The 25,338-nt window shown below is 30.6% G+C and overlaps 1 protein-coding gene across 1 annotated transcript in view; it reads right to left on the bottom strand.

The window, feature by feature from the left end:
- The window catches only part of LOC129971183 (RNA polymerase II elongation factor Ell-like), a 107,303-nt gene that overhangs the window by 3,904 nt on the left and 78,061 nt on the right, over nucleotides 1-25,338 (bottom strand). The window contains exons 3-12 of the mRNA XM_056084725.1: nucleotides 13,597-13,709; nucleotides 10,993-11,109; nucleotides 10,871-10,905; nucleotides 8,432-8,663; nucleotides 7,699-7,769; nucleotides 5,451-5,607; nucleotides 3,920-4,001; nucleotides 3,677-3,746; nucleotides 2,228-2,938; nucleotides 782-848 (exon numbers count right to left, since the gene is read on the bottom strand). Coding sequence (XP_055940700.1) covers nucleotides 782-848; nucleotides 2,228-2,938; nucleotides 3,677-3,746; nucleotides 3,920-4,001; nucleotides 5,451-5,607; nucleotides 7,699-7,769; nucleotides 8,432-8,663; nucleotides 10,871-10,905; nucleotides 10,993-11,109; nucleotides 13,597-13,709 — 1,655 coding nt within the window. The remainder of the gene's footprint in view (nucleotides 1-781; nucleotides 849-2,227; nucleotides 2,939-3,676; nucleotides 3,747-3,919; nucleotides 4,002-5,450; nucleotides 5,608-7,698; nucleotides 7,770-8,431; nucleotides 8,664-10,870; nucleotides 10,906-10,992; nucleotides 11,110-13,596; nucleotides 13,710-25,338) is intronic.

The raw sequence follows: 25,338 nt of genomic DNA, 5'->3' as shown, positions 1-25,338 counted from the left end.
TGATAGAGAAACATGTAAAATGCTATAGTAAAGGCAAATGTTGTCCACATACGATAGGAATAATTTTAATCTAACTTAGTTTTTATGTGAAAAAAGTTGATGTGTTTACTTATTTTGATAAGAAATTAAATTTTAAATTCTGAGAGTTTTTTCTAATCTACTGAATTTAAAGCTGTTATCTAAAGATAATTTTATTCGTGTGTAGTTTGAATTTACAGAAATTAATAAATGAATGGCTTTGTTTGTAGAATTAACATTTTGAAACTACAGTATAAGACATACTAATCTTATTGTGGCCAAGATGATAAAGATGATATCATCCTTCAAAACTAATATGGTATCAATATAATCTCAATATTTCATTCGTAAAGCTTGACAACAGGCACAGAAGTGCCATCATGCAATATATGTTTGATGTAATTAGAATCTTAAATCTACCTTTCTCTCAAATTGTCTACGCTATTGCTTATAAAAATTTCCATGATATAAAAAAATCATGCAGTTATCTTCCAGCTTAAGAAAAATATTTTATTATATATGGTTAACAGATTAATCAATCTACAGAGAAAAACGATATTTCTGTTTTACACATGCAACAATAAGCACTATTTAAATAATGCTACTTAAACAATGCATCCATGATAATGATTAAAAACAGTGGTATTTGAACAGAAGAGTGAAATGAAAATTGTCAATATGACTATCTTTCATGCTGTTACAGTTTTAAAAATATTGAACAAAAAAATTAAAAACATCTTGGATATAACAAACTTTTGCTTACTTTTCATACTCTGAATTATCACACAAGGTAGGAGACTCAGTTGGAGGTGGAACTTGTAAACTGTTATCTTTAGGGAAAAGAAAATCGTATTAAAAACAACATTTTCAATGGCAATAAATATAATGAGGTATAAAAGATGAATGAAATCTATATAAATGAAATTGTAAGTTCATAAATGTTTTGTTTGCTATAGAAATTCTAACTATTCAATAGATTTTTTTTTTTTCAAAATTCTGCTGAGAAATACACAATGAAATTTTTAAGCTTAAGTTTTTATAACAATAATTAAATAGTTAATTTTTTTATTAAAATATTCCTATGTATAAAAATGATTTTTTATCTTTATGTTGCAATTTCTATTGATAGAAAATATTCTAGTTATTTTTAATACCATTAGAATTGCTGCTAGCACTATTTAATTAAATTTTGAGTTGCTATTAAAAAGTACTAATAACATACTAAGAAATTAGTTTTTCATAATTTTTAAAAATTATGAAAAAATTCGAAATTTTTTGAAAAACTACAAAATTAAAAACTTATTTGGTGCAAATGACACACACATTTTAAATTAAACTGCAAGCAGACCTTACACATGTTTGCAACAAAATAAAATTGAACTTCATAAAATAATGAATTCTGCTAAATATGAAGACCAAAAAGTACAATATGCATGATTAAATGAATAATGAAAGAAATAAATTTATATTAAAATGGCATCAGATAAAACAAATACTGTAGAATTGTTACATAAAAAAATTAATCAAAGTCGCGAATGATAAAATTCGAATCCTAAAATGCTGGAATCTGAGTTTCTGAGAAAATGTACCACGAAGCTGTGAAGGCAGGAAGTAAGATAATGTGCACACTATTATTTTATATCAAAACATGTGTTTGTATATGCATTGGCACTATGTTGGGAATTAAATAAATTTTTTGGTTTCTCACATACATTGTTACAACCATAACTGTCAACAGTCAATTTGATAAGTGATAAAAGCAACCTTCATTGTAGTTGGCAAATATGCATAATTTTATTCTCCAATATTGAAGAGTATGACAGATGTCGGAAAAGAATTTTGACAATTATTTCGATAGTTCATTTCTTTATTAATATTGAAATTTGAATCTTTTTATGTAACAAATCTATATCAAATAATAGTTAAGAAAAAATTATAAGTACATCTCCAAATTAATTTTTCAAATTATTTTATAGCCTTCTGAAGTTAGTTACATAAGTTAAATTATTTGATAATATGAAATAAGATTAATGATTTAAGTAGAATCAACGTTTCAAAAATAAAAAAGGCATATAACATAAGCTGAATATTCTAAAAAGAAACAAGGAATTTTCTAATACAATCTACTGAACAAGGTTCAAATTAAATCTCTTACAATTGCAGTTACAGTATCAATCTAACAACAAACAAACAAAAAGCTATTACTTACGATTATAGTCCATGCTGTCCCGGCTATCACAACTAGAGTGAGGAGAATTACTACAGGATCTATTTGTTGTGGAAGTCACTTTTGATCTATTGTAGGAAGATTGGTTATTACTATAATTGCTTTTATTAATACTATTATTATTCACATAGCCATTGGTGGTAGTCTTTGAGCAACTGTCTTCCTTGGCCTGTTCCACACGATACTGGTTATTCAAGTCGGGCGACACCTTGGAGCTGCTGACTGAGTCCACTGATTGTGGATGACTTAGAGTTTGGGATTTTCCCATATCACTATTTACATAATTTTTTGGAAGATGTGGGTTGGAAGAGGCACGATGCTGGCTGGGCTCTTCCACATCGTGCCTCGAGTTCCGTGATACTGGGTGTGTCTTTTGGAAGGTCGGTTTTCGCAGGAGGCCAGCCATGGGCGGGTGACTCCGGCTATTACTTTTCTCGCTGTCTTCTCGAGTCCTCTGGTTAGTTGGACTAGAGGTAGAAAGCACATTATTGGATAAGCTTTTTGGAGGTGTGGTTGGATAAGAATCACTGCCATTGCTCACAGGAGATTTATGATTCGAATCCTCATTATGTATGACTCCATTTGGGATGCTTGACTGTACAGGTCCAGGTGAGAAACTCTTCTTAGGGAAGTTGCCTGGAGAAGATTCAGAAGTGGATCCTCCATAGGAGGACCGTGGTTGCTGCTGATCAGCTACATAAATTAAGATGAAAATTAAACAAGATTGAACAATTGATAGATAGATAGTCTACTATTTAAAAATTAAATCAGTATTTTATTATTTATTGTATATTATTAACAATAATAAAATTTAATACATTTTTGAATAATAAAACTATTTAAAAACTTATTGGTGTGTTGTAAAGAATTTTTTAAAAATTATTTTTTACATTTTAGATATTAATTAATAATTTATTATAATAGAGATCAATGTCTTTCTTTTTCTTTTCAAATTTATTGCCATATTGCATTATTTATATGGAATCAAAATTAAACTGATATTTAAATTAATAAATTAAATAATATAAAAGTTAAAACATAATATATTGATTTGAAATTAACTAATTTTTAACGAATATAATTCATTTTCTACCTTTTTCATTATATAAAAAAATCTGAAAATTTGTTTTAAAAACTGTTGCTCTATGAACAAAACAACTTTCCAATTTTGATTCAGCAAATCTGTAGAATATTAAGAAAGTTTTTTCAAGAAATCAAGTCAAAAGCTTTGCGTAACAAAAAAAAAACAAAAACAAATAATAATAATAAACTACATGCTCATATAAAAATAAAGTTTATGAACAATTTGCTAGAGTCACTGAATAAGTAATGTAAATCATCAGAAGGTTATCATAAGATTAGAAAGTAATTATTGATAAAAAGTACAATTAATTGATACATTCTCACAAGGAAACAAAATCATAAATTTACCTTTGTAATGAGATATCCTTTGTTTTTTGCTAGGAGGATGTTCAGTTACAGCCTCGCTGACAAAACGTTTCTAAAAAAATAATTAAGAAATTAACAGCAGGTAAGAACAAATTCAGAATTTTATTTTAAAAATAAACTCATGTTTCTGCTGATTAAATTCGAAATTTGAATTTAATCAGCAGAATAGCCTATAAGCATGCCATTCATAATATAAAAAAGCAAAGAGTTAATGATGTATCTTACTTGTAAAGGAGAAGTACTCGTTTGGGTATTAGATGGCGATGTTTCACTCTCAGAATTAGAATTAAGATATTGCTGTTTTCTTCTGCAATAATATTATAAATTATTTACAATTAACAAATAACACAAAGATATTGACTAATAATATATATAAATATGAACAAATACACAAGAAACAATGAATATTCTGTTAATAAGAATTGTCAAGAGGAGAATTATTTCTTATACATATGTTTTTCTTTCTTTCTTTTCTTTTTCTTTTTAATATTCTGTTTTGTTCAGTAATGCAAAATTTTATTTTAAAAAATTTCACTGAATTTACAATTCTAAACATTAACCAATTTTATTCCTATTATTATTACCCAATGAAAATCAATTACACATGGCAAGAGATCCAATTCTTTCTTTATATTAAATAGGTGATTAGACACTATTTGAGATAATTCAGGATTACACATGAAAATATGAATTTTTCATTAATTATTAAAAATTAATTTAAATGTCACAAAAATTTTATAAAACTGACTTTTTTTTATTTTTTAACATTAAAAAAAAATGTTTTATGCATGTACATACGTGTTTAAAGTTTCCCAATTTGTTGAATATAATACATAATAATTATTTTCAAAATATGCTTTAGTAACCTTCAAATATTAGATGTGAGAGAAAAGCAAGAATAAATAATAATAAGCAGCTAATGAAATGATAACTAGCATAATGTAAGGGATTAGGCTAAACCACCATATTATTAAAAAAAATATATCTGAAAAATTACTCTTTAGGTAAAAATAAATATTTCAGAATATTTAAACATCAATATCCAAGGATATTTTATGTTTCTGCTGGTTTAATATTCATATAACTAATCTTTCAATGACATTTTCTTTATTGGTTACATTAGATATTTTGAAGTTATTAATTAGTCCCCCCCCCAATTCCATGCCATGATCTCACTAATTTGCATACGATCGGGGCATGTTTGGCAAATCTTTGTTGACAACATTGAGTGGTACGAAAACATGTCAAAAACAAAAATAACAGTTCTATTTTTATCTAGAAGTAGAGGTTGATTTTGCAAGAAGCGAAAGTGTTGATAATATGTGCATCGAGCTAGTTTTCTTTTTTGTTTGTTTGTGAAAAATTTTACTTTATCTTTTATAAATACTCCAAGAAGCAAGTTATGTTTTATACGGCATAATAATAAATTTGTGTTTTTAAGAAACCCTGGCTCTTCATTTTCAAGCATGATCAACAATATTTCAAAATCCAAAATTCATGATATATTAAAACTGCAATCCACACTGTATAAACAGGGACAAGTTTCATGTTTTCATTGGTGCACTTTATTATAGCAAAATATCAAAAGAATCAATAATCTTATACATTTTTTAAAGTAATTCAAATTAGTTTCTAAATCAATAATGAAGCTATATTACATCAAAAATATGAATTCCCAGCATCAAATTAATGATAAATTTGTGCATAAAACCATAAGGAAAAGAAAATTTCAAAAAGGTAGGAAACATATACTTACTTCCGTATTATTTCTGCCTCTTCCTGTGTACAGAATTTCCAGTTGTCCTGAACTTCATTCCACAGATAATTGGCAAGATAATAAATGTTTCCTTTTAAAACACTTATTTGAGGTAAAATTGAAGTCAATTTGTTTTTGTCTTTTTCTCTTACACCCTCTGAAAATAAACATTTAAAAAATATAAAACACTTCAGTAACCTCTTTATTAATTAATAATTGTTAATGATAATTTAATAAAAATAAGACTTTATTATATACTATGGTAGTTTGTCCCCATCTCACTTTTGCTTGCCAATCCCGATGTTGTCCAATAATGTACTTAACCCTTTGACTACACATTTATTTCAAAGGACTTTTGTATTTGAAGCACTTGTGAAGGTAGTAGCTTTTACGGAAAAATTCATTTATTTCTTATTATTCAGAATACATACTACTACATGATATTGAGATAATTTATAAAGAATGTTCCAATATGTCAAATATACCCAAAGGGTTAATGTCCGTCAGCTCCAGCTAGCACGTTTATAAACTCCACTGGCCATTTGCTCAGAATTAGAAACTTAATCTTTTCGTGATGACAACATACATTTGCTATTCGGCCTTTTCCAATTCAAAACTCAAGGGCCATAATGAAAACATTCTTTGCCCATATCTACAACATCTAAATATTGATTCAGTTTCTCACATTTTGCCTCCAACATAGCAGTTTCATGATCAGTTCCCCTTCCAAAATTGGTAGCTCTTGCTTGCTTGCTCTTTCTTCGTTTTCCCCCCCTTTCTTTCTTCATTTGATATCTCTGGACATCTTACTACTAAAAAAACAAAGCAGGTTTAACATGTGTATGCTTAAGAATTCAGACGATTGCCAGCTGAGAGACGAAAAATTGGTTACACGAAAAAGTAAAACTGAAAAGCCATTCATTAGAAAAGAGTTTTTTAAAAGTAGAATTAGCAAATAATATTGTTTAAAATTCCTCTGCTGTTAATTAAAACTTTGATTTCCCCTCTCTTGACACAATTTCACTGTCAAGTGCAATATAAAAACTTACTAAGACATAATAATAATTTTCATTGAATATTTCAAACAATATTAGCAAAAGAAATCTCAAATGACATTGGTCAGGTAATCCGCTACCTACCGATCACAAAGCAAATAAAACACAATGTTCACATAAAATTATAATATATATACATATATATATCAGAAGAGAGTGAAAACTCAAATGATTTCATTATGCTGTTAGGATATAGGTTACCAATAGAAATGCAATTAAAACCATTCTTTGCATTAGTGATCTGATGTAGATCTATAACTTAGGTAATAATTGATGTATTGAAATTTATTTCATTTTATACTTTTGAGTTAATGAGCTCACATACATATGAATATAAAGTAATTGATTGATGAATATGATCCAACAAACAATTTTAGTAATAAAACCATATCCCTGTAAAGTCAGTGTTTTAGACAAACAAATTTCAGCAGTTATATTTATTGTGTTTACAGACAGCAGCCATAATTTTTAAAAAATGGCCTTTTTGGTCTCGGGGAAGTCAAAATTGTGGAAGTGTAAAAACACCAACTTCAAAGTTCATTTGCTATTATTTTTGTCTGTACACGAGACAGTAAATTATTTAAAAGCTCACATAATGCATTTAAGAGAAGGACAGTGTGATTTTAATAATTGTAAGAAAAAATTCTCTAAAATAAATAATGATAGAACTTATAGTAAATATCTTAAAGAGAAACTGCTGTTTTTATTAAAAAGTAGCAGAAAATGAATATTAACCATTCATGTACTGACTACTGACAAATAGGTTTGAATTAGTTGTCTCGTTCAAACCTAAATAAAGAAATAAAAGTTGCAGCTGTGGCAACAAGAAAGAATAGAATTCAAGAAGAATTATACAGAGAGAGAGAAAAAAAATCATATTTATACTTCAAATTCTTTTTTTCTTTTCCTTAAAAGAAATCATTGACACAATGAAGAGATACTGAAATAAAAGAGTAGCCTCTCCTGAAATTTCGATTTGACACATAATTACAGTGAAAATTAACAAGTTTCAAATGATGTTGAATTAAAGTCGTAAGATTGAAGGATGTCCAAGGTCTGCTTTTGTTGGTCAAAAATTATCTTTAAAAGCATTTCTTTTTAATCGAATAGATTAGGAATAAATAGTAATTTCAATAAATATTAACTGAATTTTGATTACAAATTAAATATACATAGAAACATTCAAAACATACCATGTTTAAGTCTCATTAATAATTCTGGCCTTTTGTATGGTCTTACAGCTAAAATGTGAATAATTCTATCCCTGTAAATGAAAACATCATTTCATAAATGAATAAATTCTATATTATATATATGAGTACACTTATGACAAACTACAATTTAAAATCCTAAAAAATAGATTTCAAGGGCTGAAAACTTATAAAAAATTACTATATACATATAATTCAAAATAAATCAATCAATGATATATCTATGGAAGGTTTTATTGATGAGGAAAACAAATCAAAAGAAGTTAAAATTCTAATTGCAATGAAGAACAAAAACACAAAAGAAAGAAAAGGAAAAGGAAAACGTGTCGAGGAATGTGAAATTAGAGATATCTAGATAATAATTTAGTGTTCTAGTCAGAACCTAAACATTTTTTTCAAGTCAAAAATTTCAATTTTTTTAAATGAACGTGGAATATATTTTAAATTGTAGAAATTGCAAAAGATAATAAAACAGAATTTATTTTATTGTTAGAATCTAAAGTTACCACATTTAGTTAAGTATAAGATTAAGAAAATTTAAACAAAACAGTAGAATCCTAAAATAAATTAGCACAATTTGTTACAAATCAATTATCGAGTAAAAAAAAATAGTATAGAGGTGCATAATTTTTTTTAAAAAGCTGAACTATACATTCAATAAATCTAAATGATATGAACAAGAAAAAAGATATAATATTTAAAACAAAATTCATACCTAATTGGTTGACGTATTAGCTCAGGATTTTTATGGGGTGCAGGTGGTGGTGGAGGTTTAGGCTTTGGAGGCTCAGGTCTTTTCACTGGAAATGAAGATGGAGGTGGAGCAGGTGGAGGTATGTTGCTCACAGGCTTCAAAGGAACAGATTTGTTTATCATGGAGGCAGTAGGAGGGCTGAATTTTACTGGTGATACTACCAATCCTGGACGTTTCACCTTTACTTTCCGCCCTGAAAGAAATTAAGCTCTACATCAGATTGCACATGAATAATACCATTAACGTAATTATTTTTAAAAAAACATGCTGCTGGGATTATTAAGCTAAAGACTGCCATTATATATCGACATACAATATCAAAATTTGTAATGCTTCAACTGATGAGCTACAAATAGCAAATGAAAAACTGCCACAGGAATAGGATTTATGATGAAACAGTCACCTGTCATAAGCGAAAAGAGAGCAGACAACTTTAAAGTATGCAAGCAGGAAGAGAGGGACATTAAGAGAAGGGTTTGTTCTTATGAGATGCAAAATCAAATCAAAATATTTTCTGGCATTGTTCTACATCATGCCAAAGCTTGTCAATAATAACCAATTCAAGAGCAGCGTTTCCTACCATCATTATGCAATTCAATATTACTCCTACTTTCCACCTTATGATTTTATAGTTTTTGATAAATTGCAAAAAACTTTGGGAACAACATTTCAAATCAGATGTCGACAGGAAGGAAGCAGTTGGAAAATGGCTCTTAAAAGCCCCGAAGAATTTTATGAAAATATTTCTATTTTTTATTCTCATAAAATTAAATACTTTCATAATTATGCTAAAAGTTTTTCAACTGCAATAAATATTTAATGTTAAAGATCTATTTTTTAATAACTGATTTACCCTAATGCATTTTGTCTTGATTAAAAAAAAAAAAAAAAAAAAAAAAAAAAAACAGGCAAATATTTTGAGAATTAATCTTGCAGCAAGAAACATAATTTAGTCAAATTGGTAAAAATGTTATACTTTTCTATATTTCATTTTAAAGAGGTTTTAGTCCCTTTATATTCATGTAAAACATTTTCTACAAAAAGTACAAGACTCTATTAATCTTCAAAACAACAGCAATATTGTGTTCAGATGCTAAGTTTTTACAAGTAATCAAGAATGCTATATTTGCTCTGTTGGAAATAAGAAGTATGTTAGTAAAATTTGATAAGAACAGGGGGAAAAAATTCATACAATAGATTATGGTATCTTTATTGCCTAAAACATTGGTTAAATATTACAATAGTATAAAATAGGTATTACAATATATAAACTAATTTGGTTTTCAATATTAATATATAGCTCTGATCATTTCATAGAAATTAAGGAACATATCAAATAAAATTGAAGATACAAATTAATTTAAAAACTATGTTAGATAATCAATATATAAAACTTTTAATCTGGAATTAATCTTCCTGAACTTTCAAGAAATTTGAAAAGATAACTTTAGCTCTTTCACAATTTTTCATGTAGATATTCAGTTATCGGTTAGAAAATTCATCAATTCTTTTCTTAAGAAGCATATAAGTGCTTTTCTCAAATAAATGTGAAATTGCTTAGGTAATAATGTTCATGATATACTTTTTTTAACTCAACATAAAAACTTTGCAAATATATTGTTGCTTTAGGATATGTTTAGCAAAGAATCATTATATTAATGAAATATATAAAAAAAAACATCACAAATACATTAGTATTTGATCGCATCGTTATCTTTAATTAAAGGAAAAAGATTTTTGTAAAATTCAGTCTTTCTAATTATTAAATTATGTAAAAATTTTAACTGATGAAGGAAAGAAATAATGTAGTTATTTAGTAACTCTCTCTTACTAATTACCAATACTGAAAATTACTAATGCTATCAACAAATATCCAGATACTTTTTTTTTTTTTTTTTTTTTAGGAAAGTGTAATGACTTTTTACATAATATTTTCAGCATATACTTTTTACAAATTTTGCTTTGCCCTCATAATAATTAAAGTAAATTTGCATAATATTACAATAAAAGAAATTTTTTAAAAATTAAATTTTTTGCTTATAGATACAAGGTTGCATTTTAAAATAAACAATAAAATAACATAGAAAATTTTATTATTAAGAAATCTAAAAATAACCCAAGTTTAAAGGAAAATAAATTAAAGCCCATTATTTTAGGTCCACTCACAGTACCTGTAACAATTAGTCCCTGGGCAGTGTAATATTCCACTCTAAATATAAATCCAGATAAATATACTAAAACTTAAGATCTACAATGCAAAAAGGGGAAAAAAATCTAACCACAAAACTTTAAAATCAAATAAGAGATGAAAGATTCATGAGAAGTTCATAGATGAAAAGAGAACTTAGAAAATGAAAAGCTATGCAAAAATCGGAATACTTTATAAAATTTAACACATACCCAAATGTGCTCCAGCAGGTTTTATTACTTTCGTACTGAAAATGATAATATGGATTAAATTAGTAAAATCATTTAAAGTTAATACACCACTCACCACATAACTGTTTTAAAATGAGTCTCACCAAGATTTTTTCTGTTGTTCTTCAACAGCTGCCATTTTGACTTTAGTATTTTCATAGCTGTCTTCTGTTGCATGGATATGCATCTTCACCTGCATGCACCCCAGAGATTCCATAGATCTACGCATAAAAAATAAAAAGTTAACTTAAAAACATACACACTTTCTCATTAAAGAATGAAGTATTAATTGAAAATCAGTTTTCAAATATCACTAGATAAGCAATAATTTTCTAAATAAAAAAAAAATTATCTGAAACATATTATAAATTTTTACAAAAAACATCTTTCCAAAAAGATAAACATGCCGGCTTGTAGCTTAATTATACTAATGCATTTGAAGGTGTACAAGGGCTATTGTGAGGGAAGTAATTTTGAATCATGAATATTGAGCATCACATTTGAACTGGCACTCCCCTTTCCAAATGGTAAATTTCCTTTTTAAAAGCCATAATTGACAAACATTTTGTAAAAGCTTACAACGTAAAATAATAAATGATGAAATAACATAGTTATATAAAGAGTTATATTTTAACCGTGTCTCTTGTATTTGTTCATTAATATTGATTTGTTTTTTCAGGGCAAAGCTATGGGGAAAATTTACTTTTTCCATTGTGATATAAGTATACCTTTAAATGCAATTTTAATATAAATGAAAATATTAAATACATTTCGCACTCTTATTACAGTTGCCTTTGATTGGTTCTGAAATTTTTTTAAAAATAAAATTTCTTATAATTAGAAAGTAGTAGCAGACATAAATTCAACACAACAACCTCGCTCATGTAAACAGACTTGATACTCAAATTGGGGGAGAGGGGGAGGGGTGGATCCCAGTGTTTTTCCTGTATCTAATCTCAGTATAGCAAGGAAGCATGCAAATAGCATTCATCTGCTATAATTCAATATTACCTGCTATCATTCATTTGCTATAATTCAATAGTTACAACAGAATGACAATACTCCACTTGTTTTTATCAGGGGAAAAAGCAAAGGATAGTAAGCAATAATTCAATATTACCTAAAATAATATTGTATTTTAAATGAATGCTTATATTTATATACAGAAGAATCTCTTAACTATACCCTAGAATTTTTCAAGACAAATTTACTTGCAAAGAGGGAAAAAGATAAAATTTATCTCATGTTCTTTAACTTAAAATCAAGCAAAATTAAGAACTTTGGTGAAATAAAACAATAATATTCTTGTTATCATAATACAAATCATTGAACAATAACAAAATACATTACATTTTTTTTTGGTCAATTCATACATTTGAATATAAATTTCTGCAGTTTCTGCCTATTTTTCATTCATTTGTCCCCACCCTTCTTTTACAAAAATTTAATTTGAAAATAGGTTTTGTGTTTGTTGGATTCTTCATCACCCCCCCCCCCGAACACTTCTCTGCTTTTCTAAAATTTCATAATACCTCTAACTTTGCATACTGTAACAAATTCTTGAGATTGAAATATTTAAGATACTTCCATAAAAGTTTATGGCATGATACACAGACTAATTAAAGAACTTTCTTTCAGAATTTTAATAAGATATCCATGTTAATACTTAACCCACTTTCTACAGTTCATTGTCATGTAACAATAAAAGAATTATTTTTATGGCTTCTCAAAATCAGAAAATTCTTTGGACCTCAAAACATTAGAAGAGAAATGATTTAAACAAATTTCTTCATTAAATTAATCGAGCTATTCTTTGAATTCAGTTTTTAGTTTTTTCTGGAAAATTTCAAATCGAATTGCTGCATGTTCTGAACATGCAGAGGAAATTTGTACTTTGGAATAAAGAAGCAAATAAACTATTCGCTTTGCACAAAATTCTGCACTGTTTTTCAAAAAACATGAATTTAAATAAGATACAGCTTTTAAAATAGCAAAACTTTTGGACACACATTAAATTTTTTTTTTATGTAGTAATCTTTAGAAATATAAAATATTCTGCTAAAATATATATTTTTTCAGTTTCAGTACCTCCCTTACTATTCAAGTAACCATAGTTGCTATTCCGATATCTGCATTTTTTTCTCAGTCTTGGAAATGGGACTGATCTACGGAGAAGAGAAGGAGAATGGGTATAAAAGAGATGAGATTCCACAAATGGCCTTGTCTAGTTTTTACAGCCATAAAAGGATATTTTATAGCTGCAATTTTAATAAGATTGGTATTTTTTTTAGGAAAGATTTTAAGGAAATAAGGAATGAATTTTAAATTTCTTGTTTTTTTAGGCGGAAAAAAAACCCTCCAGGAATTTAAAATTTCCCGAATTTCTCCTGTTTCATAGATGATTTTTAAATTCATCGTCTTTGCCTGATTTTCAAAGGGCCAAGGCAACAACATTACAGAAACATAATGTAATCCACATTACATAAACTATCATAATTTTTTTAAAATTAATGCAAAATGCTCAAAACTTTTCCGAGATGAATAAATAAGTGCAAAAAACAGCAACGTTACTGTATAAGATCTACATATATTACGAGTCCATGAGTAAACACCGTCTCACTTCATTAAATAATATATCAATTCAACTACAATTTATCAGTACTGTTTCTTAAAAAAATTCAGATGCAGAGATGGTGATGTTATTTTACCTATGTCCAGTTTGTCGAATGCATTCGAAGCTACCATGTGGTCCATCTGCTTCAATATTGGACAAGGTAAATCCATAAGATAATCTGCTCCCATTTTGAAGCAAGCTTATCATCTAAGAAAGAAAAAAAAAAGAGAAGTGTTAAAAAAAATTTAAATATCAAATTGAATGCATTAAAAATTATATTTATGATGCTGTTGCTGCTTATGGCACCTTCATAGACAAGCCCGCTGATGAAATCAGCGATTTTAAGGCGAGTTTTAGCGTCTCTTGTTATAGTAGCGCCATCTAGTGCCAAGAGTACGTCTTAGTTACTCATGCGTCACATCCCTCTTCACAAGGCGGACTTCTTCATACATTTCGTTCACGGATCGTAATTTAGACCTGAATCAGAGAACGATCACCTCTGATCCAGTGCCCCCAGTGATATTGTCTGGACTTGGAGGACTTTGTGGCCACGACAGATTTATACATGCACCGACCACCATATACACGGACAGTCTTCGGCCGGAGGAGTTCAAATTCACAACCCAAGGGATGCGAATCCAACGCCCTACCAACCAGAATATCCCGGGCGATTAAAATTTTTTCTTCATTGAAAATACAGTCCACCATTGTGTATTAAAAATTTACAAATAAATAAGCATTATATATTTTTAGGATATGAAAACATACATTTTGAAAGTATGTTTTCAAGAATAAAAATCGTTAAAATAAAGAAAAATCAGTTTTTATTACTGCAGTTATATTTTTGTAGGATTATTGAAATATATGTAATTCTGTGATAAAGATGGGTAGTTTTAACCACTTGTGATGACATGAAATTTACAGGTGCGAGTGCCCAAACAATCTATTGTAATTCGCAGTGAGGCTACACAAGGCATCCGATACCTTATAGAAGTGAGAAAAAGATTAACACTTTTCTAAATTAATTGTGGCCCGACAAACAATCAGTCAACGGGGCGCGAACTCATTTTTATATCTGTGATAATTGCTTGCTGACGTGTTTGGTACGTCGTGGACAATTTTCTGACAAAAACAATTGGACGTGCATGGCACATCTTTCCACCGCAAATGATCAATACTGATGTTAGAAGTTTTTACGGAATTCTAATTAGAATATATATAGTTCTTTTCTTTTTTCCAAGTTGAAAACGATAATGCTAATATTTAATAGAAAACTCGAGCATACTACATTTATTGCAATGCACAGACATAAAAAAAATGTTGTTTAAAAGGAAGTTAATACTCCACTTCGATCATTATTTTCATGGAAGAAGAAAGATTACATCATTACTGAAGCGGTAAATGATTGGCCCGGGAAAGAAACCCGCGTACACACCAAACAAGGAAAAACACATTAAGAGCTTTTAATAAATACAAGAGAGTATTATTTTTATAAAAATAGTTCGGCACAGGAAACGAGAACAAGCCCAGCGACACAGAAGGGGGAAAAAAAGAGAAGAAACACTTGAAAACGGACCCAAAATTTCCTGAAGCTACACGCAGCTTTATTCCCCTCCGATATCTTCTCCAGTTCAAATTCGGTTATTGCCCTAGAAATCGTTTGAAAAATCCCGCAAAACTTACCTTTTCAGCTTAAAGGCGCACTCACAGAGAGAGAAAGAAACAAGAACAAAACACCGAACGAGCAAAATCGCATTCCAGCCTGACAGTTGCGAACTTCGGAGAGAGGCACAAAATATGGCTTCCGGCGACCGACCACTTTTCCTAACGAATTTTTCTATATGACGAGCAATAAAAATTAACAGAACGTGAAGTTCTGCATTGCTCGATTAGTAGACGATTTCTAAACACGAGATGGCAATGCCATGGTAAGAAACGACTATAGAATTTATACAACTGTATGATACATACGGTGTCTCAAAAGTACACTTCCGATAGTCACTACTTTAAATATTGAAGTTTTAAAAAATTAATTTTTAAATGAATTAGTTAGTTATATTATTAACACTAGGGCTATTTTGGGACGGTTCGCGTAATTTTGAACCACGGTCAGATGACGAGGGCGACACCTAGCTGGTAACCCCTCTCCAAACTTTCACACCACACCAGCGGGAGGTCGTTTAGTCCCGACTGATTTAACGTGCACCAAACCCGCGTACACGACGGGCCTTCGGGGTCTTGAACCTGAAACCCTCCGGTTCCGAAGGCGAGACCTTACCACCAGGCCACCGCGACATTTTTTTTAAATGAAACGAACACCGAATGACATCAAGTGATTGATATTGTCGCTCTTTTATATTAATATGACTTCATCTCAGAAAGCGGCAAAGGTTGTTGTGCGGTTTATCGATTTCAAATATACAACGCCGGAATAAATAGCATTAATTCTGAACGACACAAATCCCTATTTTTTATAGTTAAGCTGAGACACCAAATCCATCGATTCTCAAATAATACTCAAAACATTTCTAAACAAAACTTTAATATTTTTTTTTTAATTTAATACAATAATCCTAAATGCACATTACGCATTATACGGCACTCAGCGCAGCAACTGGATTTTCAAACTTCGGGCAAAATTATGGAGCGCAGGCACTTCCTCTGAACAACTTTTGCACAAATTGTCGCAAAAGTATTTTGGAGAGTTTTGCGAAATCTAAAACCATTTTAAACATAACTCTCAAACAAGGTCGAATCAAAGGCAAGCCGGCTTGATCTGAACTGTGTAACTTGAATGTTTTTTTTCTTCTTTTTTCTAACGATTTAATCTAATCTTCCGACTCAAAATATGCACTACAGCCATCTTTAATCTAGGCATGACAGGTACACATCTATTTGCTGCAAATATTCCATGATAATAATAATTCAATGAGTAACAAGTTTTTACCATGACAGCACAATAGGCGGCTGTGTTAGTAAGCCGAGATTAATGGTGTTAGTGACATCTTATAAAATAGTAGATGATATCCAGAAACTATATTTGGGAATACCAGTTTACTAGTACTTAATAGACAAAGAACAACCACACACTCCATCATCAGTCAAGGTAGGAGGAAAACGAGACGTGGTTTCGACATTTTTCAACTATTTATATGCCTTTGTAAGCTATTTTTAATATCAACCCTCAGAAAATTGAATAGGAGGAAAAATAAAAATCAAATCTTTTCAAGCATTTTTTTTTCTTTCAAATTTAATGCAGCGTTCTTAAATATAGACTCTAAATGTTGTTTTATTTTGAAAAGTATTTTCATACTGTTTATTTCAACATAAAATGCGCTGTATGAATCTTAAAACTATACATTTCTGCAGTGTTTGAAAATATTATGAAAAATTCTTGAAAAGTGATGGAATAACACTGAATTAAATCTATTTCAAAGCTAATTTTAACTTTATATTTGCTAATGTTTTAAACTAATTGTCAAAAACATAAAATATTATGAGTATTACAATTGATAGGGTTACTTAAAAACGAAATAATAAAACAATTTTTATTTGGTATTCGACTTATATTTATCGACACTGCATTTAAGTGCCGCAACGGATGTATATTTATTCATAATTAACATAGGCTTTATTTCATCCGAACAGCTAACTATATGATAGCATAGAAAGCTATGGAAAATATCGTAAATAAATGGATACATTAAAGTGATGAACATTAATATGCATTTTTCTTATCAGAGTATGAATAAAAAGAACAATTCCCTTTTGAGAAGTTTTTAAGTAAATTAAGGCACTTAAATTAGTTTTATAACGTGCCATAGCTAGGAAAACAACCGTCCATTATGAGAGGTAACAACGGTTATAATTTAGTCTCTTTCTATAGCGAAAAGCTTAAAAAACGAAGCATGTGGTGCCACTCTGAAAGGCTAAGTGATGACACTTTACGAACTTGATACTTTATATCAGGTACACCGAACTCTGTAGACTAAGAGTATCAGGCATTCATGACCAGGAAGCATTTCGTTTCTTTCTATACCAGAAAGCTTAAAAAACGCAGCAGGTGGCGCCATTCTGCAAGGTTAAGTGTTGATGCTATATAAATTTGAGACTTTATATCAGGTACACCGAACTCTACAGACTATCAGGCACTCACATCAAGAAGCATTCACAGGGAAATAAATTTCTGTCCAATAATAAAAACGAACACATCTCAACTTATCAATTAAAAAGACATTAGATGAAATGTTCAACAAATAAATAATTTAGTTTTTTCTTTATCATGCATAGTCTTTTAATTTTGATTCCATTACAACCTGTTTTAACTGCTTATTGCATTCTCTTTTCCGGACATAGTATTTTAGGAGGCGCCAAAAGGATTCCTAATACTGATTTTAAACGTCTTCGAAAGAAATGACAGCCGGTTTTTCGAGTCCTCTGATTACCTTAGATGGGCCTGCAGCTCAAATCAACCCCCCATTCCGAGGGCTTTGTCCTTTTTACTGTCATTAGTTACCACAATTGAGTTTATTATTAAAAAAATGACCATGAAAAAGTGTTTTTAATTGCACTAAAAATGAAACATTTATTTATCGTGTGATCAACATTCACTAAGATGAATGTTGTATATTATGTATCCTTATGCCCGAAAATATAGCTTACATTTAATAATTATTGCAGTACAAGTTAAGTAAAGTAAATTTATTGACAATGCATATAACTCAAACTACGAATTCATTTGAAGTGTGATCTCTTTCCTTTTAGACTATCCTAATAATATTCTAAATTCATCGATAATCTCCCCTAATGACGTTTTACCTAACTGACTGATATAAGGAATCTTATCAAAATCTCACTTGCCGTTCATTTACGGGTTGGAAACCCTCCGCGCTTTTGCACGTGCGTGAGAAGGCATTCATTTTAGGAAAAAAGGGTTAAAGAATAGATAAAGGGAGATGTTCACGTTTAGCTGTAAGATGACTATGACGCAGACTATTCGCGGAATTAGGACGTGTAATGACTATTCTTTTTGTATACCACCCCTTACCGACGATTGTACTTCGGTAAGGGGTTCGAGTGCTAATCTCGAAATCTTGAAAATAACAATAATTGCTTCAATTTTTATTCTTTCTTAAAAAAAATAAATTACTTTCATAAACACGGCAGATGTTAGTATTTTTTTTTATGCAAAATATTTTCCTTCAAGCAGTTAACAGTTTTTGATGAGTATACTCGTCATGGAAAAAGTACAACATTTTACGTTATGACGAATTTATTCAATTACAATTACTATATTTACCTAATAAATGTTTAATTATATATATATAAGTAACCAAAAATATTAGCATTAGGTAATTAAAACCTATAATTGAAACAATATAAAATTAAAAATATTTTGGAAACGAAACTAAATTATTTCGGAATCGCAACTAAAAAATTATTTCCAATTCAAACTAAAAAAAAACAGAAAAAGCACCATTGTATTTAGAGAGTGCAAATGCAGCTACCACTAAAACATAGATGAATCAAGACAATAGTAATAAAAACCAAGTTAACAGAATAGGAATCAAAAGTGGACATTTTAGTCTGGATTCCTCACAGAAAAAATCCCCCCCCCCCTTTTTTTTTAAGGAGACCCTTGAGAAAGTCTTCAGGCCGGATTCTTATTTTATTTGGTTTAATTTGATACTACTTTTCCTATTAACTTGGTTTTTATTATATATATATATATATATATATATATATAATGCCAATTTAGATACGCATTTTCCGACAACAACTAGTTAATTTGGAATTTTTAATTTAATAGTATTTAAAAGCTTATTTACAATCACAAGTTATCAAATAGTTATACCCGATGCAAATAAGATAATTTATTTTTCTTTCCAAGCGCGGCACCAAGTACGATGATTTACGGTCCGAAACACGAAAGACCCCCATCTCAGTTTCACTTTTCCCTCCAAATTTCAAGTAATGAAAAAAATTCCGTGACTAAATCTATGGTAAATGCTTTAAATCTATATAGAAGCCCCCCCCCTCGCACGGTTAACGGTCGAAAGCCTTTTTAAAATTAAAGGAGAAACAATTCCGCCCGAGATTTTCTCGTCAATCGTCCTAGAGGAGATATATGATAAACCTGCAGAAATAGCGGAAGCCATACGCGACAGATTAACAGGGGTGTTTGTGGGACCCCAAAAAATCCCCGGAAACTTTTACGGACTTACTACCGACATTTTGGAGTTTCGAGAAGGGGGGGGGGGGAGAAATGAAAAATTACGATTATGAAGTATTGAATGACCTAATTATAAAAGTTCAATGAATTACTTTTTTTGCAAAATTAAGACCTTTGAACCCAGGTCACGTGATCGCACATCTGGTCGAACGAAGTCTCTCCCTTTTTTTTCTGCCGCGCCTACTTGCCGAAAAGAATCCAGAAGAGAATGTCCGAGAACCGGGGGAATGAGTCATAACTCGCAATAAGGAAGAACAAAAAAGAAGTTTTTTTCCCCCTTTTCACGCATTATCACTGCCTTTGGAGAAAGAAAGGAAAAGTTTTCACCCCACACACTGACCTTGCGTTTTCTGCTTTCAAAGCAAACAAAATTACCCAGATCAAAATAAATAATTCATTATTATTCCTACTTCCTTTTGAACGACGATCCCCGGAATTTCCGGGTATCCAAGTTCAAAATCCCCGGAATTCCGGGGTTTCCCCGGAGCACAAACACCCCTGGATTAATAAATTATTTTATCATTTAGTTTTCAATAATTTTCAAAATGCATCACAAATAATCAGACAAAATGCGCAATTTATCACCAACTTGGACATCCGCATTCAAAAACTAATTGAGATAATTTTAAAGCTGCATGCTATGAACAGCAATATTTGATTTCATGTTTAAAAATTAAGTATCAGTTTTTAATTGCAGAATGCGATCATTTCTTTTTACCCACTTTTTAAAATGTAAAACGTATTGTAGCAGACCTCCCAATCTAAAAGAAATGATCACTACGCATTAAGTTAAGGCGCATAAAAGTCATGTGCTAAAAACAAGATAATAAGCTCCAGTGAATTGACTCAGCTGCCATCGAACTTCTATCGAAATGAACACAAGAATTAATCTGTTCTCAATAATGTACGTTCCACTGACAACTGTGGAGAACGTAAAAAATTTCATACAAACTAATAATACTACTTTAATTCACATTTTTAGGAACTGTATTATTAAAATACATTCAGATAAAAAGTTAATTTATTTTCTTGCAAATGACAGAAATTCAAGGAAACTAATAGGCGATTTAGTTTAGTTATATTAACATCAAGTTTAAGAGCAACACTAGGGCTATTTTGGGACACACTTCGTAATTTTGAATCGCGGTCAGATGACGAGGACGATACCCGAGCTGGCACCCCCCAAACTTCCACACCACACCAGCGGGAGGACATTTGGCCCAGACGGACTTAACATGCACCAGACCCGCTTACACGAAGGTTCTTAGGTGGAATCGGGTCTCGAACCTGAAACCCTCTGGTTCCGAAGCCGAGACCTTACCACCAGCCCACCGCGGCCCAAACTAGTAGGAAGAGACATACTAAAAGTAAAAAAATAAAGCTAGCAATATTTTAGATGAATTTCCACTTTTCGTGTCACGGGGGGGGGGGGGAGATCATTTTTGGAATCATGTCAGAAAACCATGACACAAAAAATGCAAGACTCTAGAAGAATAAAATTTGGAGCATAGATTCCACACCAAAATTACAGGTTATATCCGTATGATAGCGATAACTTTAAAAGTATTAGTAAGATTAATGAAATTTTGCACATAAATTTCCCAAAAATTGCAGATTTGACACATGAACGAATACATGTATTTAAAGAAAAATAACCACTTAGAAAGCAATGTAATTAAACACTATAAGTAAAAGAAATTGAAAATATGGGATATATATTTATAGAAAGTTTTTATTCTTCAATAATATTTTAGCACATTCAATATTCTACATTCATTCCGCGCATCTGTTACACAAATACTCAATTTTGTTTGTACACTTTTCGCAAACAATCTTTTCACATTTTTTTACAGGTGCTAACAGCAATTACAACTTTCAAAATGTTTTCGCACTCTAAAACAATTCACGTTCTGCGTGAACCTAGTGTTAAAAGCATCCAAGTGCCTACTGGTTTTCTTTATTACGAAACACATAACTCTCATACGCGGAACTCAAGAGTAAAAATTTGAACATTTGCGACGTTTGCCCCAGGTCCACAATTGTATGCGGGGTTGGGGAATAGGATAAAATTTTTATTAGGTACTGCATATTCGGGAAATATTTTACCACTGGTTTAGAAAATTCACTGTAGTGTAGAAACAACGAATCTTTTGGCGAAGACAAAGCAATCTCTAGTGAACTAGGTTGAAAATTCCTTTTGTTTATTAAGGGACTTCTCTGAATTTCCGGCAGGGCCTCGCGCGTCCTTTCCCTGCTGCCAAAGAAAAAGGGTGAATGGGCTCCCAAGGACGAGCGGAAGAAAAGCACCTTCAGCGGAGGAGCACCAAGAATGCGGCATTTCTATTGTGTTCTTTCGGAACGCTGAATACGCAAACGACACAGTAGCAGACTGAGAGAAGGGATTGAAAAACTTTTGGGTGAGAGAGAGTTACCCTCTTTTTGAAGACCGAAGGCTTAATCAGGACGGATTTCACCTTACGACTCTACTTTTCTATCCCACACACCAAATTACATCATCACTGGACTGATTTCTATTCGTTTTAACTTCTAAATCTGAGGGCAGACCAGTTCCTTATCCAATTAAGATGTACGAGTAAAGCCGCGTTCTGATGACCTGTGCGCGCTCCGAGACCGACGCATTTTGCCCTCTCTTGTGGCTTTCCACAGTTCTTTGATGTTTGTTCATTTTATTGACAATTTGCAGGGAAGCTCCGGACCGACGTCCACAGGCGGGGGTGGTCATACAATAGATCAGTTGGCAGATTTATAACCATATCTGTAAGGCCAAAGATTGTCGGAGCGCAGCTTAAAACTAGATTCAGTCCTTGATTATCAAATTTTGAAATTTCAATAACCTAATTTATATATAAAAACACGCGGGTGACACAGAAATCGTCTTTATTGTTGAATGGCAGCAGTCAAATGTAAACAAACCATCTTACACATTTCAAACTGCTTCATTGAACGTTTTTAACAGCTGCATTGAATTCAACACTACGCTTAGCAAATTAATTAATAGAAGTGCAAAACATTATTACAAATCTTTCGGAGACTGTTCGCCACGTCACCAAAAATTCCATTCAATCAGAGGAACGAAGATATAAAAGGAATTATAAAATAGTTTTCTAACAGAAATTTTTAACGATGCAAATACAAGCTTAACTACCGCCAGAGGGCAATCACTATTGATTATAGAAATGATGTTCATATCTTCCAAAACATTAATTTTTTAAAAAAAAGTGCTTGGATTATCTTAAGATTAAAAAAAACAAACTTTTTAACGATATCAATTTCTCGTTTCCGCATTCTATTTCAATAATATTTTTTAATTCAATTTGATACACAATTGATCTGGCACAAATCTGTTATGACGGAATTCAAAGTCATCCATCAAAACTTCGAATTGTGCACTTTTGCCAATCATTATTATCGTGTTAAGATTTCGACTTCTATTTTATTTCATAATATAATATTTTATTTCATTAACTCATTTGAATCCACGTTTTTCAGTCGTTTCAAAGAATAAGGTGGATTTCCTATGAATCATTTAACAGCCTAAAAAGTCAATCTGGGCGAACAACCTGGTCATCAAAAGCGGTTAGCAACCTCATCATTTAATTCATCAGTGCTAAGTTATTTATACTATATAAAAAGTAGAGTAAGAACTGAAACTAAATGAAAGAAAAAAATGAATTTACAAATCTTTTCACTCAGAAATAAGTGAAAAGTTAAAAGGGGCAGGGGAGGGGGTTAAATGATATAAAGTAAAATTATCAGAAAAAGTACGCCACAGAAAAACAACTCTTAAACGTCCTGTTGCCATTATTATTATTTGTATTATTTTAAATAAATGCACGACAGCAAAGAGATGACTAGTAGACTAGCGAATCGATGTAAGACATGACCGGAGAATTTGAATCTCAGGATAAAGATTCACGGTTCTTTCCATCTTGATTGTGTTTTTAACCAGAATTATTCGAAAATTTGTACACAGCCAATCTGAACTTGTTTCTGAAGTTAAGAACAGGGATCTAATCATCCATTAAGAATTTCCTAAGGCCCATTACAATTTTATAGCCTCGAGTTTCTTTTTTTTATACGGTATTTTTAGGATAATCAAATTTTATGCTAAAAATGCTATTCACTCTAACTTATTACAACCAACTGTTGTTTAAATTTCACAACATTAATTTCAGGAATCTTTTTATATCATCAAACTCGCTTCGATATCTGTATCGCTTAAATGTTTGTTACAGTTGGCTGGCGAATTCAAGGCTAACAGCTCTGGTAACATTTTTTTTTTTTTTAATATAAACAATGTTTTTTTATTTTTCTATCAAATTGTTTAAAAATACTTTACAAATTCGTTCATACACCATTACCGAAACCACTTCTGTCGAGAAAAATCCAGTTAAATATTTTATTATTTCAGTTTGTAAAAATATTTGCTATTTAAAACTAACCTCCTATACTATAGAAAATAATATCAACAAAAGGCCACGGAAGTCAGGTACGGGGAAAAATGCCTTTTCGAATTTGCTTTGCCTAGGACATCTTACGAGTCCTAATAAGGCCCTTAATAACACAATTAATAATAATAATAATACAGAAAAAGAGCAATATTTATAAAAAAATAAAGATTTTTTTTTAGTCTGTTCTGATACTTATGTTTAAAGTCGAAAGCAACGGATGTCCGTCTGAAAGGCCAAATTTAACTAGCATAGCAAAAAAAAAAAAGCATTCGCCTGTTTTATTCTATCAATCTGCTAGTGTTACCATTATATTACTACTAAAAGGTGCTAAATTAATATATAATACATTCTTAGAATATTCCAAAAATATAGTCCATAAAATATTAATATAAACGCTATCCACTTCAATCATATCTCAAATGTTACTTTCTAAAGCCTTACAGATAGTAAGTATTACTTTTAATTGGAAAAATGCGTTAACTGACAGAAAGAATTGTATCTTGTGATGTAAGAGTCCATAAAAATAGAGCGGAATAATTTACGAATAGAGTCTCCTGAAGCTATTAGACATGTTTAGTAAAATAGGCTTGGAACCGTGACACTTTAAACAAGACAATTCCACTCTTTGTATAAAACTGATCATGAGTCACTATTTCAGATCTTCTGGAGGAAACGAGGATCTTGATTAAAACATCCTCCTTGAAATAGTCAGAGTTCATATACTTTTTTTTCAGCAGTACAGCATTTATTCACTAAACAAAAAACATAATTCTTTACGTCATTTAAAGCACCCTTCTAAATGGAAGTATGTGCTTATCTCAAAAGATTTAAATCGATAATTTAACTACGATTACTTGCCCATTAAATATATTAATATTATATATTTAAACGATGATTTTAGAAGATTCGGTAAAATATCTCCTCATATAGAAATGAAGAAGTATGATATAGTTATTGGGATAACAGTAACTAATATCTAATAATGCGAATGCACTAGTACTTTTTTCTTTCAGGCAATAGTTTATTCTACAGCACAAATGTTTAGTGGTCCAGAAAGCAAAACGTCAAGGGAGAAAGTGAGGCGGCTTCCAGGAAAAAGTGTTCCACTGCAGCTGGGAAGTCAACCGAAAAT

Source organism: Argiope bruennichi, chromosome 6, assembly GCF_947563725.1.
Source record: "Argiope bruennichi chromosome 6, qqArgBrue1.1, whole genome shotgun sequence".
Lineage (NCBI taxonomy): Eukaryota > Metazoa > Arthropoda > Arachnida > Araneae > Araneidae > Argiope > Argiope bruennichi.
This window is presented reverse-complemented; position numbering and strand designations above follow the sequence as displayed.